General features: G+C 49.8%; 1 protein-coding gene across 3 annotated transcripts; it reads left to right on the top strand.

Annotated features, from left to right (window-relative positions):
• Nucleotides 1–3,858: 3,858 nt before the first annotated feature.
• LOC113213898 (calcium-independent phospholipase A2-gamma) lies at nucleotides 3,859–8,008 on the top strand. Of its 3 annotated transcripts, none has more exons than XM_026433121.2 (9): nucleotides 3,859–4,147; nucleotides 5,094–5,646; nucleotides 5,738–5,875; nucleotides 5,954–6,108; nucleotides 6,211–6,329; nucleotides 6,414–6,619; nucleotides 6,701–6,892; nucleotides 6,979–7,189; nucleotides 7,279–8,008. In XM_026433121.2, exons 1-9 carry the CDS (start codon nucleotides 4,089–4,091, stop codon nucleotides 7,542–7,544), a joined length of 1,899 nt encoding a protein of 632 aa, XP_026288906.1. In that variant the 5' UTR covers nucleotides 3,859–4,088; the 3' UTR covers nucleotides 7,545–8,008. The 3 variants fall into 3 exon arrangements, with proteins under 3 accessions (XP_026288906.1, XP_026288907.1, XP_026288908.1); XM_026433122.2 differs by lacking the exon at nucleotides 3,859–4,147 and adding an exon at nucleotides 4,440–4,760; XM_026433123.2 differs by lacking the exon at nucleotides 3,859–4,147 and adding an exon at nucleotides 4,797–4,935.
• The last annotated feature ends 1,511 nt before the right edge of the window (nucleotides 8,009–9,519 follow it).

Genomic DNA, 9,519 nt, shown 5'->3' with positions numbered 1-9,519 from the left:
GGGGGTCGGCGAGGACTTCCCTCTTCGAGCCTGTGCGCCATGTCCTGTCCCGCCGCGGCGGTGAGGAAGGGGTCGCTTGAATATAGACATGGACTCAGCAGCCGGTAAAAATAGGACGACAATATGGGCGAGTGCCGCATTGGCACGACTCTCGTTGCCGTCACCGAATAACCCGGACGTTGAAACGGGTGTCCTGGCCTGACCTGACCATCTCTCGGCTGGACGAAAACGAACAATACCCAGGAAGGTCGACCCTTATTCGTTTCGCCGTAGTGTGTCCCACTGTACACTGCAATTTGGGAATGCCCCGAATGCAGAAGCCTTAGGGCAGAATCTAGATCTAGAGCGACATTTGGCGCATAATTATAGGACACCTTTTTAGGTCACAACGACAAGGACTGCCACACCATGACAGAGAGTGTAACACTTTTCGCACATCCTCGGACCGGTCCTCCGACTCTGAGCAGATTTCGTGTTACAACCCCACACTAGGCTACTTGGATTATCCTCTAGATTTCCCCGTATTACATTGGATTTCTGGGTACCCTCGATTTACACTCGAAATTGTATCAAAACTATATCGAATATCAGAAATTCGATTCGAACATAATTATAAATTTCAGGGTCGATTCAACACGAAAATCGACGATCTTTTCGGCCGTCGATATCGGCCTGGTGATGTTTTGATCCGATGTCACTACTTCTGGGAGAGGCTCGGCCAGGTGTGGCGCGTGCGGCCGCGAGGCGCAGAGAGGGAATCCACGTGGAGGCGCGAAAACACGTCCCCCCCCTCCCCGTGCGCCTCGCCCCGCGTCCTCGGCCCGGCGGGCGTGTGCGGCCGCGCTTGCACCCATTGGCGACCGCGGGGCGGCGCGGCCGCGGCCCGGCGCTCCCATTGGCCGCGGGGACCGCGCCGCCGCTCACGCCACCGGCGGCGGCGTCTCCGCCGAAATAGCTGGGCGCCCCGCCACGCCCCGCCACGCCCCGCCACGCCACGCCACGCCACGCCACGCCGAAGCGCTTCAACTGTAAGCTTGTTGTCTGCGGCCACGGGCCGGCGGCGCGGTCCGCGTAGAGTCCTCTAGGACTCTAGGTCCGCGCACTTACGGCATGAACGCGTGCACTGCGTGCTGCACCCGCGCGGGTTGTAGGGGGTTTTTCGTTTGAAGCCCAAATTGCATCAAGTCCCTTTCAAGTGGTTTACTTGTAGTGACGACAGTTGGAAAAGCGGGAGGGGAGGGGGGGGGGACTTGGGATCGCGATCGCCCCCCCCCTCCTCAAACCGTGCCTGCATGACAGGGAGTGCCCATGACCATGAGTGGGAGTGGAGGGGGGGAGGGGCTCGCCGCGATAGCGGAATACATCACCGATCGCACCACTGATATGTGCTCCCGGCTGACGCGTTGCCTGCAAGACGCGTCAGCCGCGTCAGCCGCGTCAGCTCCACGCAATACTGCAGGAAATACATCATAAACAATGAAGAGAAAAGGCTGAATGCGTCTGGTGCGCGTCTGCAGCAGTTTTCTGACGTGCGTGGGAGTGGGGAGAGGGGGGGGGTGAGGGGGTAGTGGACGAGTTGAAATGAATGTGCATGGATTTAAAAGAAAACCAACAGTTATCGCACGCGACTGGGGGAATCGAACTTTCTTGTGTGTGGTTCCGTTATCAGCGCGGGGGCGGGGGGAGGGGGGGGGGGCCTTGGCACGCGCCGCGGCGTATCTAGAAACTGTTGTCATAGGTAAGGACTCCCTTACTGTATCTCTCTCACTCTATCACACACACTTACTCACACTGCGACTATCGCACTCGCACCAGTCGATGAGTACCGCAATAAACATGCGCATCGGCGTCTACCCCACGTCAGCCCATCTGAGTGTGCACGAAGGGGGAAGCGGGTGACTTTCGATTACAATGGAAATAACTCGCAGAAGTGCGATAATGATTTACGTTTTCGTCATCACACTCCATACGTGTAGGCGTCTGTCGCGTGGGCCGCGGATCACCAGACAGGCTCCCGTGCGCCAGTTGGCGGCTACACAGTGGGGATGTCTTGGGTCTTTTTTCCGACGTTCGTATGCCAATGATGTCAGATGTTACCTCCTGCAGGTTGGCTCTGTAGAAAGTATGGTAATACGCGCCGGGCCTGGTCGCACATGGTCGACAAGACTGTCGAGTGGTGCTCAAAAACCCTAGGGGCACGTCTCTACGGAAATGAGTGTACACTGACTACACGTCAAGAGATTAGATGTGACTGGATTTGATTGGTAAAAAGATTGTACGCACACGAATACATTTAACATTTAGATGGGCACAGTCGTGCAGATTTTTAACCGGGCTTAATTATTAATGTACCCTTAATTTGTGTAAGCAAATTCCAAAATAAGCACTGGTTTGGTCTGTGGATTTGACTGGAAAACTAGCATGGAAAACGGTAGAGTCGCCCTGGCCTGAAAACCACTGAAAACTGACTGGGCACATACAAATCGTAAAAACCTAACGGCAATTCTTCGATAATCTGCGCACTCAGATTTGCGATGGTAAGCTTACGGCTATAGGAGGATGCGTAGTAGTAAGTAAGTATTTACAAACTTGTTATTGTGCTATCAGCGCAGTTACTCCACGAGTCTGTGAAGCACCTGCAGGGGCGGCGCCAGTTATGTGAAAACACGACCCTGTTGATGCAGAAGTGCGGTCCTGCAACGCCCTGTGGGGTGGGCTGCTTTGCTTCCGGCACGAGCCGCTTCTCTTGTTGTTGTTTGTCTTTGAGGTGATGGGCCTCGCGCGTGGGGCCTAACTACAAGCCGGCCACGCCCCGCCCCGCCACGCCCCGCCGGCAGGGAAGCCCTCTCCCTCTGCTCTGCCCGCGAGCGCGGATGGCGGCCAAGGCTCCCTGACAGCAGAAGGCCACACCGGGAGGGGAGTAACGTGGAGGGGGAGGGGGAAGGGGGGTCACCGTCGAACTGAAAGCGAAAAGCAACCGGAGTGGGGGAAGAGGAAACACCACAAACACGTTACTGCGACTTGCTCGCACGTGGCCGTTACTCTGGCAGAGGTTGTTGTCATTGGTGTTGTTGTTGTCCAGTGACTCATTCATGCGAGTCAGTCGGTGCGGTGGGGGTGTGGAGGGGAGGGGGTCTGCGGAGATCGCCATACCGCTCATGGTCTCAACTCTCCAGACTGGAAGGTTGTTGACCCCAATCCAATAGGTATAAGGTCTCACGGACCGGTCAGAATTAAATCACTGACTCCTAATTATTTATGTCGACCGTTTACAGCAATTTGCCCGAATCCGCCTTCCTAAACACACCATACCAAGGAGATAAGAAAGATCTGCATACTGCCGTGGTAGTAACAGTATCGCTTACGCACGTCGTGTATCGGGTGATTCAGAGAAGATGCAGGCGCGTGCGGGTTTGTCTATTCGCCCCGCCCTGAAGGCGCCATGACCCCCTTTAGGTAGGCAAACCGGCCCACATCTGTTTCTTCCCTGAATCACTCGGTACACGGGTTGCCAACTCACTCGGGGGCCGAATGGCTCTGTAACAAATAGCGAAGCAACGAAAATTTTTGCGCGTTTAGTAAGTGTTTTCGTTTGTCCGTTCCTCTCATCCGGCCCTCGGAGCCTCGCCACACACCTTTGGCGGTGCCCCCTCCCCCCTTCCTCGGGATTACACTACAACACTACAATGTACCCGCGGAGTAAACAGAGTAAACATCACAACACTACGCCACGGCTCGCGCAGCACCTCACTCTCGCTGCTTCCCTCTCCCTCTCTCTGTCCCTCTGCCGCCCCTCCCGCCCTCCCTGCCTCTCTCGCACGCGCGAGGACCGATTCGATAAAAGAGCTGACTGTAAACAAGCGGGCAGTCAGTCGAGAACCAGCAGCCGAGCAGTCTAGTTCTCTCTATCCCTCGAGGTCGCGAAAAAAAAGGAAAACACCCGCTCTCCTTTTTGGTGTCTTCTCTTCTCTCCTCGCGGCTCTCCTTTGCGCTCAACCTCAGCCCCTCCGAGTGGTGACAGCCCCCTCCCGCGCGCCCCGGGCCGCACGGCCGGACTTCCCCGCGGAGCGAACCTGGCGCTCGCCGCCATGTCCTTCAGCAAGAACATTCGGCAGTGCCAGCGCTGCGTCTGCCTCACGCCAAGGAGGTAAAAGGATTACCCGGTGAACGCAAAGTGATACGATCGATCTGTGCTAGTGACCGGAGTGAGTGATCAAAGTGAATTAGTGGGGCTGGGGTGCGTGGTTGGTTAGTGCGCGCATTGTGGACAAGAGACTGTGGACGTCTATGCGCTCTGGCAGGGGTACATGGAACTCCCGCGTTTCGGCCAGCAGCACGAGCAATTTCCTCGTTCTCTCTTAATTCCGTTGCCGTGGACGCCTCTGTACAGTACTCGTCACACACGCTGTGAGCTGGCTGCGCTGGCCCCCGCGCTGGCACAGGCGCGCGGCGCTGTTTGAACCTCGCGCATCGCTCGTGGTTCCGCCCCACTCCGCTGTGGGGCGTGGCGCCACCGTGCAGACAGACACGCCGACGCTGTTTTGTCGTTTTTCCGGAGCAATCGAGCAATCTCGTCTGCTTCTTCTGCTACAGCCCAAACAAAGTCCCTGATTATGTTGTGTGTCCTCTTTTTTCGAACGAAACCTTTTTATCGAGATCTGCCGTTTTCACCTTATCTCTGACAAACGGTGCAAGTTGAGCCCGTCGTATGGTGTACGTGTCTGGTGGAACGCCGTCGACTTTAACGGTTGAACATAGAGGTAACCAAGTGACAGTTGCCAATAACCGTTGTGTCATAGAGGGACGCACACGCAACAGCTGATCGGGCAACATGGGAGGAAATTCAAGAGCAACCAGCAATTAGGGCTGCGTTTCGCCTAAAATATTATTACAAAATTGGGAACTTCAAAATAAACAATCGACGAAAAGTAACGTGTAGGGGCGCTAGATCTGAAAACTTAACCTTTAGAAATTGGAGGACAATTATAGATTGTTATTGATATTCCTACTTTCAACTCCCAAAATATGTTTGTGTATGTGTCGTAATTCGATCTTTATTTTGTTTTAACTCTCTCCCTCTGCTTTCCTTGCAGGCAGTTGAATTTTCAAAGTGCAAGTCCATTACGTCTACGTCCTAGCCGAACCCAAGGTGACAAGATGCCAGCTGCTCAGTTGCGTGCCCTTTCAGCAACTCAGTGGAAGTTACTGGCACAACTTCGAGAATATTTGACAAAAGGGTCAGAAAAAGGATATGTATTTAACCTTACCAAGGAGTGGATGTCACTTCTCCAAAGACTACCTTCACTTCGATTTTCTTCACCGCCTGAGAAGAATTTAAAAGATAATGCAACTCACACTTTGACATCATCGTCTACTTCCTCAAGTGTCACTTCTGGCTCTGCTGGCAGTGCTTTGGACATTACTTCCCAAATAAATGCCACTTCAAGAACTCCAGGAAATTCTCCACCATCACCTCCCTCTTCCTCATCTACTCCAGTCTCTGATCCAAGCTCATCAAAATACTCCCATGTCTTTGCTAATTTAAAACTTTTTGCTGGAAATGGAAATGGCGAAGAAGGAAAATCTCCTGGAGATGCCATTCAAGAAAAGTCAAAGTGGCGCACACAGAAGGAAACTGTCTCAAAGGTAAACCCTTTTTAACAATTGTGCAAGGACCATTTTTGTATTTACACTATGATAATTATATTAATTTATCCCTTTGCAATGTTTTGTTCAGCATACTGTGCACTCTCGCACTCAACATGTGATCAGTGCTGTAGCATCAGCAGTTAGTGTCCAATCAAGATTAAAACGCTTGGAAGACCTTCTGGAACACTTTTATCGATTCCCAGAGTCAAAAATGTATGCTGGAAAGGTAAAAAACAATATGAAATATATCAAGCTATGTTAATTTGTGTACATTTTATTCTAATGGAGTATTTTTTGTTTATAGGAAGGAGCTGTTAATGTTTTGCTCAGGGTACGCAATGAAGCCAAAGATGAACCAACTATTGCCATATCCCGAGAAATCTTAACCATTCTTGGTTATGTGGATCCTGTTCCTGGCCCTGGTATTAGGGTGTTGTCCATTGATGGGGGAGGAATCAGGTATTTACACATTGTCATACCTGTTACTGTACCTCTTCAATAATAGTCTCAAAAATATCAAAGTCATACTCATCCATCCGTCCTTTTCTTTTCTTCTTTTAGAGGTGTTTTAGTCATCGAAATGTTGAAAAAACTTGAAGAGTTGACGGGAAAACGAGTTTATGAAATGTTTGATTACATTTGTGGAGTTAGTACAGGAGCAATTCTTTCCTGTGTTCTTGGTAAGTCCTCTTTTTAATTTTAATTTGTTATACACATCAAGAATCTTTAGAGCATGTCCCAAACTTCTTTATTTTCTTTCACAGGACCTCAGAGGATATCTCTTGATGAGGTTTCACAAAGGTACAAAGAGCTCAGTACTAAAATCTTCACGCAAAATCCCATTTGGGGGACAAGCAACCTTGTATGGAGCCACGCATACTATGACACAACTATGTGGGAAGACATGTTACGCACCTATGTGGGAGACACCAAGCTCATTCACACTAGCCGAGACTCCAATTGTCCAAAGGTAAGTTGGTTGTTACAAAAAGTTGAAATTCTCCTTACCAAGTCAAAATCTATTTTAAATATTTCTGGTTCTTTCTTCTAGTTCAGTGCTGTCTCTACTGTAGTGAATCGTGAGCGGGTGTCTGCCTTCGTGTTCAGAAATTATGAACTCCAACATCGCATTCAGTCTCAGTATCTAGGAAGCAGTCAGCATGCAGCTTGGGAAGCAGTCAGAGCTTCATCATCAGCACCTACATACTTTGAAGAATTCAAGTTAGGAGACCTCCTGCACCAGGTGTGATATGTGTTTACTACTCCCTTCACTAATTGTTTTACATCATTGGTGAAACAGATGGACTAATTAATAATATTGTTTTGTAGGATGGAGGTATAATGGTAAACAATCCTACTGCAGTAGCCATACATGAAGCTCGATTGCTGTGGCCTGGAGTCCCACTTCAATGTGTGGTGTCCTTTGGGACAGGCCGCTGTAACCCAGTTACTGTAAAAAGTGAGAATGCTGAGGCAGCCAAGGGTTCGTCTTGGAGAAATAAGTTCAATAAGATCTTAGACAGTGCAACAGACACTGAAGGTGAGTAAAACTTTCCTTACTTGATCAACTATTTCCCATTATCAGCTTATAGCTTGTTCTAATAATAATATTTTGATTTAATTTCTCAGCTGTGCATACTCTTTTGAATGATCTGATGCCGGGCAATGTGTATTATCGGTTCAACCCATACTTGACTGAAATGGTGACAATGACAGAAATTCGCCCAGAGAAAATATCGCAACTTGAAATGGATGCAGAAATGTACTACCGCCGAAATGAAGAAAAGTTTAAGGAAGCTGCACAGACACTTGTCCAACAGAAGAATGCGGCTCAGAAAACATTAGACTGGGTTAACCTTCAAGCAAAATTAGTTGGCCTACGATCAAATTTATAGTGTACCTACAACTGTTATTCATTCTCTTCTTTTATTTGTGTTTAGTTCTCCAAAATCATACACATATGTTCCTTTAAGTGTTGGGCATTTTGATACACTTTTGTTAAAGTTATGGTTACTGTTGTGTGATATATTTAGTCCTAGTAAGTGACAGTCATTAATCTAACAATGATGAAAAATTAGTTCTGATCTTTCAAAGTAATGCATTGCGGCTAATTTGGTTTCTACAATAAAAGTAGAATTTAGGAACATTAGTGAACATTGGTTGTAACCAAACTAAAATCTGAAATGCATTTTAGTTTGAGCCTTAAATGTTATTCATGTGGAGTTGAGCAAGTTGACTTATTTTATTTATAAAATGGAGGGAAAGCTAGTGTAAATTTTCCTGAACCTGTATACCTGTGATATTTAAGTAAGTTTTTTTTTTGCAAAAGAAAATGTTTTTAAATAAACCCGAAAATTTATTTCGATCTGCTGTGATAATTAAAACCCTTGATACTTTAGGCAGCTCACTGAACATGCAATCACTTAGGTGGAACTGTGTTCCTAACGTCCCTGTACCAACCCGACGACCAGATCAGCTTAATCCAACCCGACTTTGGAACATTCTTTTAGGGGCAAACTTTTCTTTATCGTTCTTGTCTCCCGTTAGACAAGACCGGGCTCAGAACTCCTAGTAGGCAGGGTGAGGTCCCATCCGCGATCGTTTTACGTCCCTGTTTGTAGCTACACAATTGTAGCTGCAGCCGACAGGGCCAGAAACAGCTTAAACCCAACCGGACAAGGGGTCGCGGCGGGGCCTGATTCAGGAAAGCATTGCCTACCCTCCAGGCGTTTTCAGCGACAATCATCGACCCGCGCCTAGATTGACACGGCGTCTTTTCTTAGGTGTAGAAAGGAATTATGAGCCTGGGGTCAAAAGGAGCCTAAGCTCAAAGTCCCCGTCACGACAGATGCCTTAGACAGAAGCCGTGGCCTACCTTGCAGGCGTCCAAGCGACAGCTCGTGTCGCGGCGACAAGTGGTAGTAGTAGACAAGTCCCTGTTCATGCGGACACAAAAATGTGTTCACAGATGGGGCAACACACGCCCCTTTTGTAGTTCAACAGTTGCAGCTCCAGTCGACATGACCGCATGCAGCTTCATCCGAACCAAACTTGTCGGCCCTAAGATCAACTCCCGGGCGGGGCAAATTTTTTCTTTGTCGCTTTTTGTCTCCCGTTAGGCATGACCGAGCTCAGACCTCGGCTCCGTAGGAGCAAGCTGGTAGCCGAGCGAGTTAAAGCGTGATCGTTGACAGATCGTGCGGGTGGTCGGTAGTTCGAATCCCATCCGCGGTCATTTTTCCCTGCTCTGCTGGCCAAGAGTGTCTTCGGGCGTCGGTTACAGCTTAGATCAAGATGCCGCTGAAAGTAGTGCTCTGTATCGTTCCGTCGTGGCCAGGTCGGTAGTGTCCCGGCCCGGTATGAATCTGGTCGCTGGTTCGTATCTCGGCCGGGTGATAATTTTCGCGCTCCGCTGGCCACGACTTGACAGCAGTGCGACACCTGATGTGATGGGCCGGTACGCAAACAGTCGCTGATTCGAATCTAGTCGACGTCGACAGTCGACTAAACCCTTTAGCCCCCCTGCCAGCCATATGTTTCGGGGTGAGAGCCACACTGGAGATTAGCTTCACCTCAGCAAAACCCTGATCATTGGCTCAGTTGGTAGAGCGCGCGGCCGGGACGCGGATGGTTTTCGGTTCGAATACTGACCGAGGCTCATTTTTTCCTATTAGTAGTTTGCGGTGCGGGGACCAAGGGTTAAGAAAAAAGACCAGCCGACATGGGGAGGTGGACTTGACCGCCTACTCAGCAGCCACCCCTCCCCCTCCTGCCAAAAAAAAAACAACAAGAAAATGTTCGCCCCGACCAGGACTCGACCCCTGGGCTGAGGGCGTCTTCTGCACCAAGCCCTAGCGCGCTCGCCACTCG

Source organism: Frankliniella occidentalis, unplaced genomic scaffold (genome assembly GCF_000697945.3).
Source record: "Frankliniella occidentalis isolate FOCC.00 unplaced genomic scaffold, Focc_3.1 Scaffold81, whole genome shotgun sequence".
NCBI classification, from domain to species: Eukaryota; Metazoa; Arthropoda; class Insecta; order Thysanoptera; family Thripidae; genus Frankliniella; species Frankliniella occidentalis.
The sequence above is the reverse complement of the archived record's forward strand: the minus strand, read 5'-3'. Positions and strand labels throughout refer to the sequence as shown.